General features: G+C 52.0%; 1 protein-coding gene across 1 annotated transcript in view; it reads right to left on the minus strand.

Moving 5' to 3' along the window:
• Nucleotides 1-23,510, minus strand: part of adamtsl3 (ADAMTS-like 3) — a 37,098-nt gene that overhangs the window by 7,226 nt on the left and 6,362 nt on the right. The window contains exons 8-23 of the mRNA XM_047042312.1: nt 22,387-22,597; nt 22,137-22,284; nt 20,178-20,262; nt 16,603-16,898; nt 16,318-16,447; nt 13,182-13,392; nt 12,880-13,059; nt 12,533-12,686; nt 9,393-10,259; nt 9,018-9,255; nt 5,386-5,513; nt 4,670-4,795; nt 1,917-2,099; nt 1,490-1,603; nt 1,043-1,345; nt 115-298 (exon numbers count right to left, since the gene is read on the minus strand). Of these exons, the coding sequence (XP_046898268.1) occupies nt 115-298; nt 1,043-1,345; nt 1,490-1,603; nt 1,917-2,099; nt 4,670-4,795; nt 5,386-5,513; nt 9,018-9,255; nt 9,393-10,259; nt 12,533-12,686; nt 12,880-13,059; nt 13,182-13,392; nt 16,318-16,447; nt 16,603-16,898; nt 20,178-20,262; nt 22,137-22,284; nt 22,387-22,597 (3,558 nt within the window). The remainder of the gene's footprint in view (nt 1-114; nt 299-1,042; nt 1,346-1,489; nt 1,604-1,916; nt 2,100-4,669; nt 4,796-5,385; nt 5,514-9,017; nt 9,256-9,392; nt 10,260-12,532; nt 12,687-12,879; nt 13,060-13,181; nt 13,393-16,317; nt 16,448-16,602; nt 16,899-20,177; nt 20,263-22,136; nt 22,285-22,386; nt 22,598-23,510) is intronic.

A 23,510-nucleotide genomic window follows, 5' to 3' on the forward strand; every position in this document is an offset into this window, starting at 1 on the left:
GTGTCTGTGAGTGTGTGTGTGTGACAGTGTGTGTACGTGAGTGTGTGTGTGTGACAGTGTGTGTGACAGTGTGTGTGAGTGAGTGTCTGTGTTTGTCGTTCCACGCGTGTGTACCTGGGGGGGCAGTCCTGGCGGTTGCAGACCAGCGGGGGGGTGACGGGGGTGGGCAGGTGCTGGCACATGGAGGTCATGACCTCCTGCCCTCCAGGAGACAGGCAGCGGAGCCTCCTCTTGCGCTTCCCTCGGCCTCCACAGGAGGCGCTACAGGGGGCCCAGTCTCCTACACGCCAGCTGAACTCTGGACACACAGACGGCCACACATGTCATGACTCTGCGGTATCAGAGGTTACAGGATGTTTAGCAGGACTAGAATCAGGCCTGAGCTCTGGTTCACTACCACGGTTGAAGCTGTGCGCAGCATAGAACCACTTCTTTCATTCTTCGTCTCTCTCACTCCATCTCTCTTTGTCTCACTTTGTGTCTCTCTCCCTCCCTCCGTCTGTAGCTTTCCCCTCGCTCCGTCTCTCTCCCCGTCTCCCTCTCTCTCAGTCTCTCCCCAACTCTGATGTCACCTTGCCCCCAACCCCACTCCGCCCCTCTCCTTAAAAGTGCTCATTAAACTCTGTTGATATTAGCAATTTGTCAGATGTCCTCTCTCCCATTGGGAGAACCCTGAACTCCAGCTCATGACACCCGGGCCAGGCAGGACTTGAAGTGGTACAAATCTCCATGTTAATTGGGGTCCAGTGATGGCTGCCAGCTGTGTCTACAGGCAGGCCTGCTGGGATCAGAGCTGGTAGGACTGGCTGTCATGTGCCTGGACTCTATTAGAGGCCAAGCAGAGGATGGATGGATAAGCAGATAGAGGTGACCTGACAAGGAGAGCATTGTGTGTCTGAATCCTTTCAGACTTCATGCTCGTGATTTGTGTTGACTGGAGCAGTAGTACAGGTTAGCTATTTTGTGATTTTGTCAGCCTGAATGTCTGTTGATGTTAAGTGTCGGACGGGGACTGGTGACACGTTGTTATAGCGAAGCACACCTTCGGCGTGGACGTGTATCCAGGCAGACAGGGTCTGTCTGTGGTCGCTGACTGACGTCTGGCATTTGTAGCGTCCTGAGAATGTTCCAAGGAGAGTGTTGACTTCCAGGACCCGTCCTCCAACCAGCATCCGGTACTGCAGACCCTGACCATGGCGCAGACCCCGGCCCTGGCCCAGACCCTGTCCCTGACCCAGACCCTGTCCCTGGCCCAGACCCTGTCCCTGGCCCACAGCCTCCCTCAGGGTCTGGTTCTGGTAGTCCCAGAGGACAGGCTTTCTGTGGTCTGGGACCACTGGACACCCTGGGGAGAGACAGAGATAGACTTTGTCTGTGTGTGTGTCTGTGCATGTGTGCATGCATGCATGTGTGTGTGCCTGTGTATATACTGTAAGTGTTTGTGTGCCTGTGTATATAGTGTTACTGTGTGTGTGTGTGTGTGTGGTACCTATGCGGAGGACGTCCCCAGGTCTGACGGTGACGCTGGTTCCCTGGTGAGAGGCCATGAGGACCCTCCTCCTGCTCAGCTCCCTGGAGAGAGGGGGGTCGGGCCTGCCTGGAGCTGGACACGCACACACATGCACGCGTACACATAAACACACACATCCACACACTCTGTTCTGAGCTAAACAACTTCTAAGCAGTTGTCTTGTTGTTACGGTAATGTTCCAGTGACCAAGGAATGGCTCCTGGAGATCCGAACTGCTGATCTGTCTGCAAGTGTGTGTGTCTCTGTGTGTGTGTGTGTCTCTGTGTGTGTGTGTGTCTGTGAGTGTGTTGAAACATAATTCAGGATTAAAGACCACCTCAGTTTCATGAGTGTGGCCATTCTTTCCAGCTCCGCAGGGTGTGTGTGTGTGTGTGTGACAGCCCACCTTGGACCAGTACTGTGCTGGATGCAGTGGATGTTCCTAGTGGGTTGGCTGCAGTGCAGGAGTAGGTGCCTTGGCTCTGGAGGCTGACGTTCCTCAGCCACAGCGAGCCCGACGGCAGCAGGACAGAGCCGGCGCCCAGCGGTCTCTCTCTCCTCTGCCAGCTCACTGAGGGCAGGGGCACACCTAGAGTGGGGGAGGGGGGGCAGGAGGGGGGCCAGGCAACAGGAGAGGAATGTCACACAGAGAAAGGAGATGAACAAAGAGGGGAAGGGACAGAGAGAATGAGACAGACATTAGAGTCAGTGAAACACAAGAGTGGAAGAGAGAGAGAGAGAGACTTTACTTTTTGACTTTTAAAGATACCTTTATTGGGCAGTTAGAACTACCAGCCAACCAAGCCGTCTCACCACACCAAACCTTTCTTATCAAGGCAAAACCACTTCACTTACAACACGATATTAGTTCCTCATCAAACCAAACCCCCCCCCAAAAAAAAACAAAATACACCAGAGAGAGAGAGAGAGAGAGAGAGAGAGAGAGAGAGAGAGAGAGAGAGAGAGAGAGAGAGAGAGAGAGAGAGAGAGAGAGAGAGAGAGAGAGAGAGAGAGAGAGAGAGAGAGAGAGAGAGAGGAGGGATCACACTGGAGGATCATTCCTTTCAGACTGGTCCTCATCACTGAGGCCAGCGAGCCGCCCTGAGCCAAGTCTCCTCAGAGTCATCTCCAGAGCGGCAATAAAAAACACATGGACAGCCTCATTACACCGGCTCTGCTGGTCCAGATCTGGGTCCTGTGGCCCAAGCGTCAGCCAGACACTGGAGGGTTCGTCCGCTTGTGGGCCAGACCATGCATGTGTTATGTGTCAAGAGATTTCCTCTTACTCAGGCTAGCAGCCAGACTAGCTGCCAGGCTAGCAGCCAGGCTAGCTGCCCCTCATAGCAGACAAACCTTCCCCAGTAATGGATGCTGAATCTGCATAGCATGCGTTCCACCAGGAGCTGGGATGTTATACACTTTGTACCACTAGAGGGCGTATATGTAGCACTTCTGTGGTTGAGAGGTGAATTGCCTCTTCAGTTGATTGTGCTGACATGAATGCTCTGCTGATGTTAGACCAGACAGAGGTGGGGTTCAGAGATGAGGTGTAGTGTGAGGTGTTGAGAATTAAAGAAGATGGATCTGCTTTCAGCTTTCTCATTTAGTTACTGAGGTTGCCGTCTGCAGTCACCCCAGTCAGGTGACCAGATTTGTGTCTTCTGAAGGTGCGGACGTGAGATCGTGATGAGTAGAGTCTGTCTCCCAGGGTTTGTGTGTGCGTGCGTAGCCAGTCTTAGAAGACGACCATCTGTTACTAGACGAGACATCTCTCAACAATTCAATGTGACAAAAACAAGTCTGTATCTCCTTACACACAGACTTAAATAACCCTCTCACTTTCTCCCTCTCTCTGCTCCCTCCCGACCCTGTGTCGTCATCTCTCTCTCTCTCCCTCGCTCTCTGTTTCTCTGACCTCCCTCAAGATAAAATCATATGTTATTTAAGTTTGTTAGTTTTGGCTTTATGGACTCCCACTTACACACATACAGAATACGCCTACACACACACTATGCACAAACGTTAAACCCTTCTCTCATCTCACCCAATCACTAGGTGATGAAAGCAGCTCCTAAATTGACTGTTTGAGGCTTGTGCCAGGAGCCATTCTACAAAGATATAGCTCTCTGAGTGTGCTTTCATGTGTGTATTTGTGTGTGTATGCATATTTATATGTGTGTGTGCTGAGGGGTAGAGGGCTGTGTGTGTGTGTGTGTGTGTGTGTGTGCGCATGTATGTATGTGTGTGTATTTGGGAGCCTACTGTATGTGTGTGTACAGGTGTGTGTGTGTGTGTGTTTGTGACGTCCATCTGTTGAGGGTCACACAGGTGTGGCTGGCAGCAGGTGGCAGTGCGCCAGGTGATGATTGGGGAATAAACCCTGTTGAGACCTGGGATCCAAACCCCGCAGCTCAGCCCTCCGCTAGCTAGCTCTGTCTCCCTCCAGCCCATCCCTTACCTGGCTGCTACTGGCAGCAGCTAGTCTTTACCTGAGCTGTGTTGTGGCCAAGCACCAGGTGTGGGAGGGTGTAGAGAGCAGTTCAGACAGCCTGCACAGCCACTCCCACGGAGGGGACCTCTCCCTCAGACCCTGGGTCTCTTCAAACACATGATTACATCTGTAAATGACCCAGAGAAAATAAATCCTGCAGCCGGACCACAGAGGGGCCGGAGCTGTTAGCTGTGGTGGCTTTACACACCATTTCTTATGCTCTCTCAGCTTCTCAACACTGCGCTGCTAAACCAGGCTTCAACATCAAACTGCCATCCCGGGGGCTACAGACAAGATGTAAGAATGCCATTCATTAGGAATTCCTGGGCCAGTGTGTTAGAAGCCAGCGTTTTAGAGACTTGTTTGTTTAGAGACCAGTGTATGAAGTAGAGGCTAGTGTTTTAGAGGCCACTGTATTAAAGGTCGTAGTATTAGAGGCCATAGTATTAGAGGCTAGTGTATTAGAGGCAGGTGTTTTGGAGCAGTGTGCCAGTCTGACCCACCTTTACATTTACATTTAGTCATTTAGCAGACGCTCTTATCCAGAGCGACTTACAGGAAGTACAGGGACATTCCCCCCCGGGGCAAGTAGGGTGAAGTGCCTTGCCCAAAGACACAACGTCATTTGGCACGGCGGGGAATCGATCCGGCAACTCTATCTGACCCACCTGTGACGGGGCAGTCCAGGGTGAGGTTGGCCCCGGGCCGCACGCTGATGTGGCTCCCCACCACGGCTCTCATGGCCCTCCCCTGGTCAGACACGTTCCTCCAGGACACAGAGATGGCTGGATGCTCTGCTCACACAGAAACACACACAGTTACACACACAGTGGCACTGTACAACTATTACAACCAAAAACTTTTTTTTAGGAGCATCCCTAATTTCTAGGTCGAATAAATATTAATACTTTTTTTTGGTCATGTTGTGTGTGAAAATCGTAAAAGGTTGATTATTATTTATTTTTTTACTAAGGTTAGAACGTTTTTTTTGCATTATTGCTTCAACAGTTTTTACAAAATATTTTCAGAAATGGTCCTTTAATCATACACAGTGAAAGGAGAGGAGAGGGGAGGAGAATAGAGAAACTTAAAACAGAGTACAGTGTTCAAACCGTGCTTGGTAGTGTTGGGTTTAGAGAGCAGACCGTGCTTGGTAGTGTTGGGTTTAGAGAGCAGACCGTGCTTGGTAGTGTTGGGTTTAGAGAGCAGAGCGTGCTTGGTAGTGTTGGGTTTAGAGAGCAGACCGTGCTTGGTAGTGTTGGGTTTAGAGAATAAACCGTGCTTGGTAGTGTTGGGTTTAGAGAGCAGAGCGTGCTTGGTAGTGTTGGGTTTAGAGAGCAGAGCGTGCTTGGTAGTGTTGGGTTTAGAGAGCAGGGGGACCCACCAGCCAGTAGCAACTGCGTGGTCTCTGAGTCTGAGCCGTGGCTGTTGGTGGCAGTGCACCTGTACACCCCTCGATCCGCTGCTCCAGGTAGGGCGATGTGCAGTCCTCCAGAGCTATCCCATGATACCCTGGGGCACAGGAAAACAGCAAAACTTCACAGTCAGAACTTGAGATACTGAGGTAAAGTGATTGGCTATGGTGGGGTATACTCTGAGGCTGGAGGCCGGGGCCTGCTAAGCACATGCAGCACTAAACATGTGGTTTATGGATCTCTGTGGGGGCTCTGAGGGTCATGATGGTTCCCATCCAAACCTACGGAGCATGTGGAAACGTCCACACAGCATCTCCCACCCGCAAGAAGACTCCTGCCTGGCCTGCAGGATCAGCCCCAACACAGGTCTGAGATCAGCTTCGACCCACTACATCTCAGCCTTCATCATTAGGAGAAGAAGATGGAAAAATAACCCAGGATCAGTCTTTGGGGTTGGACCGTTTAACCCTGGCTCGGGTTTTCTCTTGCTCAGCTTCTGATTTCCCATTATAACCCAGTATGTTTTACATTGCTGTGCTATATCTACTACTGTTGATGGAAACAGCCCATGGAGGTTCTGTGCTTTATTAGAGGGACCAGGGACCTTACAGGAACGTATAAACCATTAGAGCGTGGAAAATGTGCTGCCATGATCCTGGGACCCGGCACAGGGTGCGACCGCTGCAGTGATGTGGTTCTGCAGACCTCTCTACCTGTAACACAAACCCTAGTTGGGATATCAAGTAGACGCACCAGTTGAATGGTAATGGACGGAAAGTGTAATTCGTTCACTTAGCAGATCTTTCCATGCGAAGTAGCTTACAGTTAACATATTCTTCAGGGGTAGAGGATCCATGTCAAACCGAAGCCCACAGCTTTGAAAATGCCTCTTCAACCAGTTCAACGATTCAGACAAAAACAAGTTCAGATGTAACTCTTAACTCCACTGGTCTGGTCTGGATGCTCTTGGTTGAATGGATGTATTCTGGTGAATGTGTTAACGTTGCTATGGAGGTCCCAGCCAGTCCAGTCCACTAAGGCCAACCCTTGTCCTGCTCTCATGTGGTGTTGGCTCCAAGCCCATGTGTCTTTGATAAGAGGAAGCCAAGGCCAGTGGCAGCAGCATCAGAGCTGCTCTCACAAGACACAACTTCTCACCTCAGCCATGGGCCCTGTGAATGTCCATCAACCATCCAGACTTCTGCTCTACTTTCCCTCTCTTTTTTCTTTCTCTCCTCTCCCCTTCCTCTTTCTCTCTCTTCCCCATCTCTCTCTTTCTCTCTCCTCTCTATTCTCTGGACCAGAGTTCAGAGCTGAGTGTGTAAAATTGCGGAAGGACGATGTGAGTCAAGCCAGCTCTGTGGGAGTTGGATGGAGGGATAAAGGGGTGGATGGGTGGAAGGGTGGGGACAGGACTGAGGGAGCGTTCTGGATGAGTTATGTTCCTCCACAGGATCCTTCAGAGAAGAGAACACGTGCCCAGAGTTCTGCTGCTACAGAGAGAAGAACGTGGAACCGGAAGTACCACGCTGGGTTCTCAGAAGGAACCCTTGGACCAGAACCTGAGTACAAGCAGGCCTCGAAGTCCCTCTGTTCTTACTGAGGCCACTGCTCCACGCCGACCTCTGACCCTGAGAGGCGTTCTGACACGGCCAAGCCCTCAGATCTAGACCACAGCCCAACACACCCAGACCAGGGTCTGGACCACAGTCCAACACACCCAGACCAGGATCTGGACCACAGCCCAACACACCCAGACCAGGGTCTAGACCACAGCCCAACACACCCAGACCAGGGTCTAGACCACAGCCCAACACACCCAGACCATGATCTGGACCACAGCCCAACACAGACACCCAAACCAGGGTCTGTCACACTGACTTAGGTAGAGGAACAGGAAAGGCAGGAATGAAGCATGTCGTGAGAGGGCTTACAGAAGGAAAACAACTTCTCTTTGGAGCGGTCCGTCAGGCTGGTGTGTGATTGGCAGGGCCTCGAGCGAGGCTGTGATGGCTTCCATATGCACGTGTGTGCAGAACGGAGAACCCCTGACGTGAGGGATCACTCGCGTCTCGGCCGAGGGTCCAGCTTGGTGTTTTAACACAGACGGGGTTCAGAGAAAAGGCTCTGAATTCTAATTGGACAAATCTTGCGATGCTAACGACTCCAAAGTGCTGTGTGTGGTCTGTGACTCCAGGCTTAAATGCCATTCAAATGTCATCAATATTTATGACCTTCTTCCGGAGACAGGAAGTCCATAACAGTCCATAACAGAGCTAAATACCACTGAAAAAGGCCACGCACCTAATTGATGCTTGCTTTTTCCAGGCAACATAGAGGGAACGAACATCATACTTAAATAGACAGTTGTGCATGGAGCTCACCTGTAATGCAAAAATATTTTGCACACTGCAAAAATACCCCCTAAAATGTGAATATGTGTCAATAAATATTTGCTATGAGCTTGCTTATGCTTACAAAAAGTACAGTTGGCTGCAGGTGCTGTAAGAAAATTTCACTTGATAACATTTAAATAATGTGTAGTTTACTTAAATGAAGTCCCTGGATGAGTCATTTAAGATGATCCCACTCAGATGTACAGTCTTTACAATGCATGGACCAGGTGCAGGGTCAGTAGATCAGCTTGGGGGCGGGGCCTGGGGTCTGGCTTACACCTGAGGAGCAGTGTGTTACCTGAGCTTCACCTGGGTCAGGCCTGGTCTACACCACTCTGTCCTGCCTAACTAGGCAGTTTCACAGACAGCCAATGTATTCATTTTCATTTAGCACTTTTATCCAAAGCATGAATTCCAGGCCGACAGCAGTCTGGCGTGGGGTGGGGGGGTGGGGGGGGTGGGGAACCACACCAAGCTGTTTCATCAGCTGTATGTTGTTGTTGGCACCCAAGCAAACGAGCTAACAAACACAGTCAACATCTGACAGCAGGTGCTTCATCATCCAACGCAGAAAAGCATATCTCTTAACCCAGCCTGGCATCAGAGGGGAGGAGGAGAGGAGGAGGGGAGAGGGGAAGAGAAGCGACGAGGAGAGGAAAGGGGAGAGGAGGAGAGGGGAGGAGAGGAGGAAAGGAGAGGGGAGAAGGGAGGAGAAGGGATGAGAGGAAGTGAGGGGATGAGAAGAGAGGAGAGGAAAGGAAAAAAGAAAAGGAGAGGGAAGGAGAGGGGAGGAGAGAGGAGGAGGAGACGGGAGGAGAAGAGGGATGAGGGGGAAGAGACACAGTTGGGTTGGAGATAATCGTGCCACTCACAAGGGCATGGCTGTCAGGCAGGCGCAGGGGCAGAACGGTCGCGCCGACCCCCAGAAACGAGCACACAGGGAGGGCATTGTGCCATGAGGGAGCAGCCTCACCACCGGGCGGACAGGAGCCCAGAGGAGAGGTCTCAGATAACACTATCTAACACAGACCCGCTGAAAGGAAAATTAGCAGCTATGCAAAACCGAAGGTAACCGCAGATCCTATCGCTTAGCTGAGTTGAGATAACGTTGAGGCTGGGGTTCGATGCGGAACACTATGTTGGTAATGTAGTGTTTGGTGATATACGGCAGCTGTGATCTGCTACATGGAGATTGCGGCGTTTACCTGTCAGAGTTCTGTATCGGCGCTCCGTCTTTGGTCCAGGTGACTCGGGGCTGCGGGGCGCCCTCTGCTGGGCACAGCAGTAGCAGCGAGCGCGTGCCGTTGGTCAGGAAGGCCGTGCGGCCCACCGTGATGTTCACGTTCTTCTGGGCGGTCAGCAGAGGGTTCTGCTTCTGTCTGACGATCATGGGCCTTCTGGAGCGTCTCTCCGACACGCGTTCCGACGCGTTGGGCTGTCTGTCTGTCATCAGAGCCAGGGACACAGACAGGATGGCTGTTAAACAGACCTAGGTGCCAAACACTCATGACTGGAACTATTAAAGGTCCAGTAATACAATACACGTGTGTGTTGATCTACAAACAGATATGGAGTTTTACCTTTAGGGTGTCCTAGCTCCTGCCTGGTCCACTGTCCAGGGGTGCTCTGGGGCGGGGATGGCTGGGTGAGCAGAGAGTAGATGAGCTGAGAGGCCTGGTCCTGGCTGATCTGTCCTGTCTCTGCCTGCAGGCTGATGTTCCTCAGGGTCTCCAGGGGCCATGCCTGCTGGTCCTCCTCCGCACTGGGGGGCAGCACTGACACCCTGGGCCCTGTGAGGCTGGGTGTGTTCAGGCAGCGAGGCAGCCAGTCCAGCTCAGCTGAGGGGGCAGCCTGCCCCAGTCCGCCCGGGCCAGAGCTGGGATTTGATTCGTTCTCCGAAGAGGGCCTGTCCATCAGCCTACTGTCACTGCCAATCAGTTTGAGGGTGAAGGTGTCGGAGGCGGGGCCGGCGATGCACAGGTAGACCCCGCTGTCCCCAGCCTCCAGACTGTGGATCTTCAGGGAGCCAGACTTGGTGACCCCCAGGCGCTTGGAGTTAGGAAGGGGAAGGCCGTCCTTCTGCCAGCGGATGTAGGTCTTCTGGAACCTTCTGACTGGACACTTGATGACCAGGGAGGTCTTGGGGAGGAGGTAGGCTCGCCCCCCGATGGTCAGGTGGAGGCGTTTCTCCTGGCGGGTCTGGATGTAGATGTGCTGGACTCCCAGGATCAGAGGGCAGCGCTTCAGCGCCGTGCGCCCGCCATCCCTCACTGGCTCCTCGCTAGGCTCCTTCACTGGCTCTTTCCTTGTCTCCTTTCCTGTCTCCTTGATGTTCTCTTTCACCGGCTCCTTGTTGGGCTCCTTTCCTGTCCCCTCGATTGTCTCCTTCACCGGCTCCTTGGCTGGTTCCTTCGCTGTGTCCTTGTGCCTCATGTCTTTCTTGTGCTCTGCGGGGAGAGAGGCAGAAGGAAGGAACAGCCTGTCAAACAGTCAGCTTCATGGCCAGTTTACTGCAGCTTTCTTCTCTGTAAAAGTTATTCACACAAAGAACCACTAAGCAGTAAAGTAGATCTATGGAAGGAAACTGTATTTGTACGTCATAGGTTTAACAGGAATTTTATTTAGTCAGTTGCTGCGGCAAGCCAGGTGCTAGCTATGTTTGCAGCTGAACGATGTTGATTCAATATGCAGCAACTGTTGCAGGACAAAGTCACCTTTGTTCATTTGATTGTGTGTCATTATCCTGATCTCTGCTGAATGAGGGTCATAGTTACACTGTGAAGCCACGGAACCTCCCTCTAACTCCTGGAGTATGTGGAACTGAGCGGACTTGCTATCTGATAAGAGATAAGGTCTGGCCTGGAGACTGCAGGCTTGGGGCGGGGCCAGATCTCGCTGGGAGGGGACTCTGCTGTTTGCACGATAGCAAAGAATGATAAACCCCTGGTTAACACGGGGTCAGTCTCTCCAAACAGTCCTGACACACAGCTGAGATCACCCAGCCTCAGGCCGGCTGACCCCCCGGGTGGAACTCTCACTGGCAGGTTTACACACTCGACACCCTGCCTAACACAACCCCTGCCCCTCCCTCCATACTCAGGAAGGGAGGGGGAATACAGGCACAGCGCTACGTTCACCAGGAGAAACCACACCGCTACATTCACCAGGAGGACCAAATCCAGAGCAGAGCAGATGGCTGTACAACATTGTGCTATGTGTTTTAGGCAGGGCCCAGGAAATTCCTCTGCAGTCTATTTATATGTCTATCATATCACACGTGTGTGCATATGCACACACACAGATACACACACACATTCATAAAACTGTGTATCCTTAAGACTCAGTCATAACCTCACATTGACCTTAGTCCTCATTAGCCAATAGTATTTATGGAGATGGAGCAGCTGGAAAGGACAGCTTCTCAAACAAACATGCACACACACAAACACACACCCTACCTCACACACACACCCACCCCACCACACACACACCCCACCACGCACACACACCCACCCTACCACACACACAAACACACACCCTACCTCACACACAAACATAAACACGCACGCAGACACAGGATCTGCAGTGACATTTGCAAGGCATTCAATCATGTGTTTTATGGCTCCTGTCCCTGTTGAGGTAAGGTTAGGGTTTGGAGGAAGAACTGCAAACTCACACTGTGAATTCCTCCCACATAGTAAACTCTGGCTCACAGGGAGCACTGGGACAATGAGACCAGCCCCCTTCCCCCTGACACCTCTCTCTCTCTCTCTCTCTCTGTCTCTCTCTCTCTCTCTCTCTCTCTCTCTCTCTCTCTCTGTCTCTCTCTCTCCTCTCTCTCTCTCTCTCTCTCTCTCTCTCTCTCTCTCTCTCTCTCTCTCTCTCACACACACACACACACATGTACACACACACACACACACTCCAACAGTGGGACGTTCCAGTGAATGTGGGACCGGTGGAATGTTCCAGTCTGTAGTTCTGTTCTAGCGGTTGTAGTGAGAAGTCGTGAACAGCAGGACCACCATCTGAACCTCCCTCTGAACCTCCCCAGCATTCTCCTGCCCTGCTCTAAACTGCTCTGGGCTGCTCTGGGCTGCTCTGAGCTGCTCTGAACTGCTCTGGGCTGCTCTGAACTGCTCTGAGCTGCTCTGAACTGCTCTGGGCTGCTCTGGGCTGCTCTGGGCTGCTCTGGACTCACTGACTCATTCTGCGTGTGTTTGAAGCTAAGATGTGTTTTTCCCGATAACGTTCCTTTTTTCCTCAAATTGCTCGGTTCAGATGTCAAAGCTCAAAGTAAGAGCTGTGTGTTGATGGAGTGATAAAGGTCTGAGGAGGGACGGGTGCTGGTGTGTTCTCAGCCTCTGGGGTAATCAGCTCCCAGGCTCCTTCCTCCTCGCTCCAGTCTCTCATCTCACGCACACACTGCACCCAGAGCGTCACAGCTGCTTAGTCTGGCGTGTCACTTCTCCATACAGTTCCACTGTACTGAGTCCTGACATCAGATAGCTTCGGCCAACAGCTTCACACACACAGACACAGGCATGCTGAGACAGAGTGTGTTGTATGAGTGTTCTCGAGTTGCAGGAGTGTTGTGGTGTGAGTGTGCGAGTATAGTGTTTGTGTTCCGGTGTGTGTGTGTGTGTGTGTGTGTATAGTGTGAGTGTTCAGGTGTGTGTATAGTGTGTATAGTGTGGGTGTAGGTGTGTGTGTCTCTTACTGGGGCAGGTCATCATGCGGCAGGTGCGTACGAGCGGGGGAGAGGCCAGGCCGGAGCAGACCCCTCTGGACAGGGTCACCTGCTGACCCCACGCCGTCAGCCTGCGACACACCGGCTCCCGACGCTGAACTCCCAGTCCACAGGAGACGGAGCACTGCGACACACACACACACACACACAGACACACACACACACACACACAGACACACACACACAGGTTGTACGGACAGTTTTCACTGATGAAGGGACTACACAGTTGGCTGTTTTACCCAACACTGTAGACTCCACACTGTAGAGGGATGTTTGTCCCTGGGTCATAATAGGGTTCTTTCCAGCCTTCCTCTCACCTTGGCCCACTCCCCCCCGGCCATGTAGGGCAGACAGTCTGTCCTGGCGCAGGCCCTGTGGGGGGGGGGTCTGGTCCCCTGGCAGGCCCCGTCCGTCAGCCTCCTGTAGGCCCCCGACGACAGCAGCTGCTTACAGAAGACCTTCCTCACCTGCACCCCCCCTCCACAGGACTGTGAACACTGGAGGGCAGACAGTCACACTGGGCTCAGACGCTCCTCAAACCTCTACTGATTCAGCATGGACACACACACACACACGCGCACACACACACACTGACACACACACTGACACACACACACACCTCCTGCCAGGGCTCTGTCTCCCAGGCGGGGGGGCAGTCCAGCTGGTTGCAGGGCTGCAGGATGGGGGGTTTAAACTCCCTGCACTGGTCCTCCGACACGCTCACTCCGTCCTGCTGCTGCAGGGAGCGCGTCTGCATGCAGTACACACTCCTGGTCTGGATGCCCACCCCGCACGACGCTGAGCAGAGCGTCCATGCCGTCACCTCCCACCTGCTCACACACACACACACACGCACAGACACACACACAGACACAGACAGACACACACACGCACACACACACAGACACACACACACACAGACAGACACACACACGCACACACACAGACACACACACAGACACACACATGCACACGCACAGACACACACACAGACAGACACACACACGCACACACACACACACACATGCACAGACACACACAGAAGACAAATCAGTTCTCTCTGAAACACATCCATCTCCATGCCATTTCTTGTTCTATTACATATGTCTTCCCATTATTATGGCACTAACATTCGTTTTAAAAATGTTCTAATGTCTCTGACTGAACCAGAGTCTATAAAAAAAAACACTTGTTGTCTTCTAATGTAAACACAAGAGCGGTCTAATAGCTAAAGATAATCTGTTGTCCAAATGGATACAAAAACATTTCATTTTCAAAGCTATTTTACTTCTGTTCTCTTTATAATATGTTTTTTTTATGGACCCCGATAAAACTGTGCACGTATTAAAGTTGAATAAAACTATAATTTCTTCATCAACATCAGTTTTCCTGAGAACAGCAAGCACATTAGTCCTTAAAGCAGGCTGTCCCGCTGACTTTGGCAACAGGACACTCGTTGGGAAAACAATAATGTGAAGTACATTGTGTGTGTGTGTGCATGGGCCAACACGTGTGTATTGCAGTCTAATGAATGTTCCCTAAACAAGTGCACAGTGGGACCAACCCATTTAGAATCAATCAGAGTTGCTTTTCTGAACAAAAGTCAGCCCCCTGCCCAGTCCAGAACTGGCCAACCAGCCAAAAATCAATCTTGTGTACTGCACAGCATCACGGCAGCAAATGCTGGTTTGGCTTACAGTTTGAAACTGTCCTGTTATGATCTCTCTCCACCGGTCCTGCTCATGTGAAGACATGCCCTGCTGGGCCTGAGCGCTGGGCTCCCACGCAGAGACCCCCACGCAGAGACCCCCACGCAGAGACCCCCACGCAGAGACCCCACGCCCTCAGAGCAGGTCTCCTACTGCTACTGAAGCTAGCTCATCAGATGAGGTTATAATAAATCTGACCTCCTTCCTCTTTCATGTCCATAAAAATAACTAACAAACAGACTAAGTAGTACATTTGAAATGGGAGGTTCAGTAACTCTGTGCAGAGGGTTGGGGAATATATAACACTTGGCTGCTCTCAGTCTCGGTCACAGGATCTTTTAAACAACAGACTGGTGATTCATCCCTGATTAGACTCTTGTGAGTTACACAGCTACTCTGTAGTGCTTGAATCCTGTTACTGTAAACAGCCAGTTGTCCTTGACCTGTGTGTAGCGTCGGTCAGGCAGGTGTGCATTATTAGATCCTGGTAATCCTGCCCCAGGGGGGGTTGGCTGGGTCCAGGTCAGAGGTCAACACAGCGGGCAGATGAACCTGCTGGCCGGACACTGGTCCCTCAAATCCTCCCTCCTCCTCCCCTCCACCCTCTTCCTCCCTCCTCCTCCCCTCCACCCTCTTCCTCCCTCCTCCTCCCCTCCACCCTCTTCCTCCCTCCTCCTCCCCTCCACCCTCTTCCTCCCCTCCACCCTCTTCCTCCCTCGTCCTCCCCTCCACCCTCTTCCTCCTCCCTCCTCCATCATCCCTCTTCCTCCTCCTCCTACCTCCCCTCCTCATGTTTTGGCTGCCCGCAATGTTTGGGGATATGTCGTTGTTATGATCAGTGACCTATGCTATTTTGTAAAGCTCTCTTTTGGAAGTGGCTTTGGATAAAAGCATCTGCTAAATGCATAGATGTCATGTCAATGGAACAAGCCAGATACACAGCGCTCCTTCACCTTACTCCTTTAACACAAGAGAACCCCACACTCCCCTCCGCACCCTCCTTCCTTCCCCACACTCCCCTCCGCACCCTCCTTCCTTCTACAACACAGAACCCCCCATCTCCATCTCCTCTCCTACACAGACATCACCCCCTCCCTCCTCCTCTCGACTCCCAGTCCTCATTCCAATGTTTATCCTAGTTAATTCCACCATGCAAAACAGCTGGGTGCTTATCTTTACCATATTTCCTACATGGAACAACATTTTCAGGTTATTCCATAGTCGCAGGGAAACGATTCAAGCTAGAAGCTCGCAGCTTATCCTCAGAGCAACGTCTCTGATCCTCCGTGCACGGCTAAGACAAAACTGATTTCATAACACGAGTACAGTTTGCCAACGATATTGGAACCACCTGCGTTCTGTGTACGTTACAAATGACTGGGTCTAATTCTATGCGTTGCTGGGTAGATCTGTGATGATGCTTATCTGCTCTCCTGGGTCAGGTTGTCAGCGTGTTTGATGTTATCCTTCACTAAGCTTGTTTCACATGACTTTGTTCTTTGAGAGAGTCACAAACCTGCCCTCCTGCCCTCCTGTCGGAGGTACTGTGGGAGGTGCAGTCCAGGCCTGCTGGTAAACACAGTTCTAACTACACCAGGAGAGGCAGGGCTCTCTCAGAGACGATTCCAACTCCAGCCCTGTTTACCTTGGAGCAGACGAGGGTAAAATAGGATGTTGTTACTGAAACGCAAACATCCGATTCGTTCTCGACAAACATCAGGAGGGGAAGCAAAATGCGAGCCTCCAGTGAACGGTAACCGAGGCGATGAGAAGTAACCATAGAAACCGTGGTGGGTATGTGAATGTATGGTCACGCTGGGGCCTGTGATCCAAAAGGGGGATCCGCCGGTCCCACGAAATCCAAACTGCATAAACCTTCATGTTGAATCTAGGTCTGTTGGTTCCCTAAGCAGCAGCACCAGGTACAGTCAGAGAGGTCATATGAACCCCCCTGCCTCCCAGGGGTCACTGACAGAATCTCTTCTTGTCCCCGTCCCCCGTCCCCCCCCCGTGTGCCAGGCCAGGCTGCTGCTGTCAGACCCTCACCTCGGAGGGCACGCCTCTGTGTTGCAGATGCGAATCCTGACCGGAGGTCTGCTGGACGCGTCGCACAAGGAGTCCTCCACCTCCTCCACTCTCCTCCGGTTTAAACACCTCGCTATCGCCACCTGCTGGCCTGGGGGACAGGGAGAGAGAGGGGTTAGTGGGAGAGGGAAACAGGAAGTGAGAGATGGGGGGGGGGGGTGATGAGCAAGGCAGTGATCTGGGATGGAACACAGGGATGACCACTTTGGTCTTGACTGGATCCTATTTGGCTGTGTTGCTTCTCACCGGCAGCACAGGAGGCTGAACACACAGAGAAGCCCCTGTGGTCCCAGTAGTGAACCTCTTCTCCTTGTGGGTAAAACCCTGGAGACTCCTGGAGGCCCGGAACGAAGCCTGGGACTCCAGTGCAGGGCCCCCCGTTACAGGCTCTCTGCATCTGGGGCTTGTTCTCCTTACACTCCTCTTCTGGAAGGTCCACCTCTGTCTGGGTGAAGGAGAGCAGCACCCTGCACTTCAGCTGGCGTGTCTGCCTGCCCGGCCCACAGGTGGCGCTGCAGAGAGACCACGGCCCAGGGATGAACCTGCACAGAGCACAGAAGAAGACTGTGTCTCACCACATCGGGATACAACTAAACGTGTATGACAAGTTCCTCCTGAATGGAACTGTAAACTTGACACACACCAGGACAGAGAGGCAGGATGTTGAAGTATCAGCGCTGTAACATACTGAACACATAAAAGATAGTGACTGTTACGCCGGGAAACAAACGGAATTAAAGTGAATCAAACGAGACAGCCCCCCCCCCTTTCCTCTCCCCAGCTGTGGCTGATGTCAGGTAAACTCCCGCTGATCTGTGAAGATCTCTGGTTCAGCTCAGAGAAGGCTGCTCAGAGGAGACGGCTCACGGCCCCTTCTGGCAAAGCCAGCTGATTTAAAGAGACAGAGCTTCTTTTCCCCGCATCTTTCTGGTGTGATAAATGCATCCACAGGTTCAGCCAGCCAGGCGAACCCAGAGAAACATGCATCGTTAGATGGTGTTAAACACAGGAGACGAGGATACGACAGCAGTGGGATGTGGAACCCTGGACGGAAGCCGAGGGTGGAGAATGCCTCTTGGAAAGATATGTGTGATTTATATGTGTGGTACGTAAGGCTTTACGGTTATCCAAATTACAGTTGGAGGAGGAGGAAGACTGAATGAAAAGAACAAGAGCCTTGTAAGCCAATCGGGTTCAAACGCAGCCTTGAATTTACATACCCTTAATAAAAACGTCTCGTTTGAGAGAAAGCCAATCCTGACAATTTGCTTGGCTCCGCATTTAAGAATTCATAATAACATACATTAGTAAAGCAATGTCAATCCAGAAAGGTCTGTTAAAGCAATTAGGTTCGTCAAACTTGACAGGTCCTCCTCCGGCGCCCCAGAGCGTCGTCTTGCTGTGTGAGAAGGCCCTGGCCCCCCCGCCCCCCCGTGCCCCAGTCCCCCCCCCGTCCCCCAGTCCCCCCCTGCTCCCAGTCCCCCCCTGCCCCCAGTCCCCCCCTGCCCCCAGTCCCCCCCGTCCCCCGATTAGAGGATTATGAGAGCAGCAGTTTCCTCTCAGCTGCTGCAGACTCACAGGTCCGTATCATTAGGGTTAAGGTTAGCACACACCGTGATGTAAGGGTCCTCATTCCCAACAAGATGGAGAAACCAGCCTGAGTAGGGTGGGTGAGGTAAAGGTGAGCTTGAGGGTGAGGTAAAGGTGAGTGTGAGGGTGAGGTAAAGGTGAGTGTGAGGGTGAGGTAAAGGTGAGCTTGAGGGTGAGGTAAAGGTGAGTGTGAGGGTGAGGTAAAGGTGAGGGTGAGGGTGAGGTAAAGGTGAGTGTAAGGGTGAGGTAAATGTGAGCTTGAGGGTGAGGTAAAGGTGAGTGTGAGGGTGAGGTAAAGGTGAGCTTGAGGGTGAGGTAAAGGTGAGTGTGAGGGTGAGGTAAAGGTGAGCTTGAGGGTGAGGTAAAGGTGAGTGTGAGGGTGAGGTAAAGGTGAGTGTGAGGTTGAGGTAAAGGTGAGTGTGAGGGTGAGGTAAAGGTGAGTGTGAGGGTGAGGTAAAGGTGAGCTTGAGGGTGAGGTAAAGGTGAGTGTGAGGGTGAGGTAAAGGTGAGTGTGCGGGTGAGGTAAAGGTGAGTGTGAGGGTGAGGTAAAGGTGAGCTTGAGGGTGAGGTAAAGGTGAGTGTGAGGGTGAGGATGAGGTTAAGACGAGGGTGAGGTTAAAGTGAGGATGAAGTTATGGTAAAGGTGAGGTTAAGGTGAGAATGAGGTTATGGTGAGGTTAAGGTGAGGTCAAGGTGAGGTTAAGGTGAGGTTAAGGTGAGGTTAAGGTGAGGTTAAGGTGAGGTTAAGGTGAGGGTGAGGTTCAGGTTCATGTGAGGATAAGCTGAGAATGAGGTGATGCTACAATTGCTGCTGTGGGGCAGATGTCTGTGTGGGTGTGTGTGAGCTTGAATCTCTGACAGGTCCCAGGGTGGGTGAGGTTTAAATGAGAGTGTGAGTTGTGTGTGTGTGTGTGTGTGTGTGAGAGAGAGAGAGAGAGAGAGAGAGAGAGAGAGAGAGAGAGAGAGAGAGAGAGAGAGAGAGGTGTGTGGGTGTGGTGTGTGTGAGGTGTGTCTGTGGTGTGTGTGAGCTTGTATTACTGACAGATCCCAGGGTGTATCAGTGCAGGAGAGTCTGGGACAGCAGAAGTATTCACATCATTATCAGGAGAGGAAACGACCGCAGACTTCTAGATATGCTCTGTGTGTTTAGTGTGTGTGTTTAGTGTGTGTGTTTGTGTGTGTGTGTGAGGGGGGGTGGTCTGCCCTCATAATCCTGACAGAGGTCAGATACAGCTGTACGTGTTTGCACTGTGATAAGGGCCTGTTGGAGATATCCGGACCGCCCATCTCTTTCCTTCTCTCTCCCCCCTCTCTCTCTCTCTCTCTCTCTCTCTCCCTCTCCCTCTCTCTCTCTCTCTCTCTCTGTCTCTCTCTCTTTCTCCCTCTCCCTCTCTTACACACACACTCTGAGACTTCCAGTTCACGACTGATAAAGGGAAAGATCACCCATGTGGAAAGCCAACTCTACAAAGACACTCTGCTCTCTGTGTTCCCCCAAATATAGCTCTGGGAGAGCTCTGCTCTTTCTCACCTCCCTTTCCCCTCTCTCTCTCTCTCTCTCTCTCTCTCTCTCTCTCTCTCTCTCTCTCTCTCTCTCTTTCTCTCTCTCTCTCTCTCTCTTTCTCTTTCTCTCTCAACCTCTCTCTTTCTTACAATCACAGCCCCCACCAGTGTGAACTCTTAAACACATGTCCCCCACATACTTTAATAAACCCTGAGATGGATGCCTTTGGTCCACCGCAAAGGACAAGGTTTCTCTCAGGCAGAGGGGTGTGCGAGTTGGGGCGAGTGTGTGTGTGAGTGAGTGTTTGTGTGAGTGTGTGTGTGAGTGTGTGTGTGAGTGTGACTGTGTGTGTAGGGCTGCTGCCTGCATTGTATCTCAGCCAGGCGGTCTGTGTGGGTTGTTATTGTTCCAAGGTACTGTTTCAGAGATGGAGGAGATTAACTCTGCTAACTAATATTAGGACGTTGGGGGAGTTTGGAGTTCCAGAGAGAGGTGAGGGAGGGAGGAGGCCCACTACTACAGAGCACGCTGCGGTCAGACAAGGATAAACTAAGGACCACTAATAAACCCTTAAAGACTGTGTACATGCTGTGGCATATATTTATATATGTGTGTGTGCGTATGTGTGTTAGCATGTGTGTGTGTGTTAGCATGTGTGAGTGTGTTTGCATGTGTGTGTGTGTGTGTGTGTGTGTATAAGTGTGTGTGTGTTTGTGTGTGTACTCACGTAGGCTCCTCCGTAGCAGCTCGTTGCTCTTCCAGCTCCTGGGCTTGTTTGACGGACGGCAGCTTTGCCTCCACAGGAACAGATTCTGGATCAGATCAACAACAGGAACAGACTCTGGATCAGATCAGTAACAGGAACAGACTCTGGATCAGATCAACAAGAACAGACTCTGTATCAGATCAGTAACAGGAACAGACTCTGGATCAGATCATTAACAGGAACAGACTCTGGATCAGATCAGTAACAGGAACAGACTCTGGATCAGATCAACAAGAACAGACTCTGTATCAGATCAGTAACAGGAACAGACTCTGGATTCTATCATTAACAGGAAAAGACTCTGGATCAGATCAGTAACAAGAACCGCTTCAGAAGGAACCTGTGGCTTCACTGGGCTCAGAACTGTTCCGGGTCACAGTGAGGCAGGCCGGTCCATGGACTCCCAGCCCACAGTACTGCATGTTGTAGAGGGGGCTGTCAGATATCCAGCAGCTCACAGGACTGCATGTTGTAGAGAGGGCTCTCAGGTACCCAGGACTGCATGTTGTAGAGAGGGCTCTCAGATACCCAGCAGCCCACAGGACTGCATGTTGTAGAGAGGGCTCTCAGGTACCCAGGACTGCATGTTGTAGAGAGGGCTCTCAGATACCCAGTCCACAGGACTGCATGTTGTAGAGAGGGCTCTCAGATACCCAGCAGCCCACAGGACTGCATGTTGTAGAGAGGGCTGTCAGATCCACAGGACTGCATGTTGTAGAGAGGGCGGTCAGATACCCAGCAGCTCACAGGACTGCATGTTGTAGAGAGGGCTCTCAGGTACCCAGGACTGCATGTTGTAGAGAGGGCTCTCAGATACCCAGTCCACAGGACTGCATGTTGTAGAGAGAGCTCTCAGATACCCAGCAGCCCACAGGACTGCATGTTGTAGAGAGGGCTCTCAGGTACCCAGGACTGCATGTTGTAGAGAGGGCTCTCAGATACCCAGTCCACAGGACTGCATGTTGTAGAGAGGGCTCTCAGATACCCAGCAGCTCACAGGACTGCATGTTGTAGAGAGGGCTCTCAGGTACCCAGGACTGCATGTTGTAGAGAGGGCTCTCAGGTACCCAGCCTACAGGACTGCATGTTGTAGAGAGGGCTCTCAGGTACCCAGCCTACAGGACTGCATGTTGTAGAGAGGGCTCTCAGGTACCCAGCTCACAGGACTGCATGTTGTAGAGAGGGCTGTCAGATCCACAGGACTGCATGTTGTAGAGAGGGCGGTCAGATACCCAGCAGCTCACAGGACTGCATGTTCTCACACTGCCAATATTGCCAACCATAAATCTCCATCTGTCAACCAACTATGTATGTACCAGACCATTAACCCAGCTCATTATCACAGCTAGAAGTGGGCTGGGAGGCAGGAGAGAGGAGTGTGCCGTCTGGAAGGGGACTGAGTGAGTGTGTGTGTGTGTGTGTGTGCACGCCCTTCACTGAGGTATCTGGGTTTGGCTCATGGTAAGAAGCTTCAGTTATTATGTTAACTCATAACTGGCATCCGAGTAGACATCTGGAATATATGGTCCTCTAAAATATTAGCTTTTTCTAGACCGAAACGTTAGCTTAAAAAAACTGTTATGAAGTAAGGATGATTATTTGGGGAGCCAGAGAGGGTATAAATAAACTGATGGTGATTTAAGTTGATGAGCAGAGTCGCTTTTAAGAGCAAGCTGGTGCCTCCCACTCTCTAACATCCATCTTTAGAGGCTGAGAACCACACTGTCTCTGTCTCTGTCTCTGTCTCTGTCTCTGTCTCTGTCTCTGTCTCTGTCTCTGTCTCTGTCTCTCTCTGTCTCTCTCTCTCTCTCTCTCTCTCTCTCTCTCTCTCTCTCTCTCTCTCTCTCTCTCTCTCTCTCTCTCTCTCTCACTCACTCACTCACACACACACTCACACACACAGTGAGGCCAGGGCCCTACCTTTGGGTTTGTGGCATGCGATGGGCACCAGACAGTCCTCCTTGATGAGGGGTTTGAGAGAAGAGCTGCAGCCTCCGGTGTGCTGCCCACGGTGGTCCATACACAGCACCACCCTGTAGCGCAGGCCGCGCCCACACGTCACTGTGCACTGCAACACACACACACACATCAGAACCAACTCAGACATTGCACCTGGTCCGCACGGTTCTAGCACGTTCCGGCATCGACAAGAGTCCAGCTGTGCTCTCACCTGAGACCACTCCATGGCAACCCACTGCGGACAGGTGAAGGTGTTGCAGGACTGGCGCGTGATTGGCCGGGGGGAGTGTGTGCACTTCCACTCCTCCACCTGCGCGATCTGTCCGTGTGTGTCCTCCTCAACACACACCACGCTGCGGTCCTCCCAGCCCCCCGCCTCGCCACACGACACCGAGCACGCCGTCCACGGACCCTGCTCCCAGCTGGGGACGACACGGTCAGCTGGACTGCTGTACTGCTGTATGGCTGTACTGCACTTTACTGCACACACGCTGAGCTCCAGACACAGGAGCTCTCATTGTGGATGAGACGTGCGTGACTTGGCAGCTGACAGGCTTACTGACTGACTGACATCTGTCTGTCTGTCGGTATGTCTGTCTGTACACACAGGGACAGACAGACAAGCAGACAGACAGACAGACAGACAGACAAAGAAGCAGACAAACAGACAGGCAGGCAGACAGGCAGACTGACTGACACACAAACTCACTCCCTGACCAGGCCTTAAATGTCCATGTTTACATAGCTCCCAATCGGGCAGAACCCACCACATTCATGAGCAGAATGAGGCATTTGGACTATAAACGGATGCATGGGTGAAGTCATAGACAGTTGTGGGCTGAGGTCTATTTTCAATCCAGTGCTGTTGAAGGGTTGTGCTGTGGTAGAGCAGCAGTGTGATTGGTAGAGCAGCAGTGTGATTGGTAGAGCAGCAGTGTGATTGGTAGAGAAGCAGTGTGATTGGTAGAGAAACAGTGTGATTGGTAGAGCAGCAGTGGGATTGGTAGAGCAGCAGTGTGATTGGTAGAGGAGCAGTGGGATTGTTAGAGCAGCAGTGTGATTGGTAGAGAAGCAGTGGGATTGGTAGAGCAGCAGTGGGATTGGTAGAGCAGCAGTGTGATTGGTAGAGGAGCAGTGGGATTGGTAGGGGAGCAGTGGGATTGGTAGAGCAGCAGTGTGATTGGTAGAGAAGCAGTGTGATTGGTAGAGAAGCAGTGTGATTGGTAGAGCAGCAGTGTGATTGGTAGAGGAGCAGTGGGATTGGCAGAGCAGCAGTGTGATTGGTAGAGAAGCAGTGGGATTGGTAGAGCAGCAGTGTGATTGGTAGAGAAGCAG

This window comes from Hypomesus transpacificus, chromosome 19 (genome assembly GCF_021917145.1).
Source record: "Hypomesus transpacificus isolate Combined female chromosome 19, fHypTra1, whole genome shotgun sequence".
Taxonomy (NCBI): Eukaryota; Metazoa; Chordata; class Actinopteri; order Osmeriformes; family Osmeridae; genus Hypomesus; species Hypomesus transpacificus.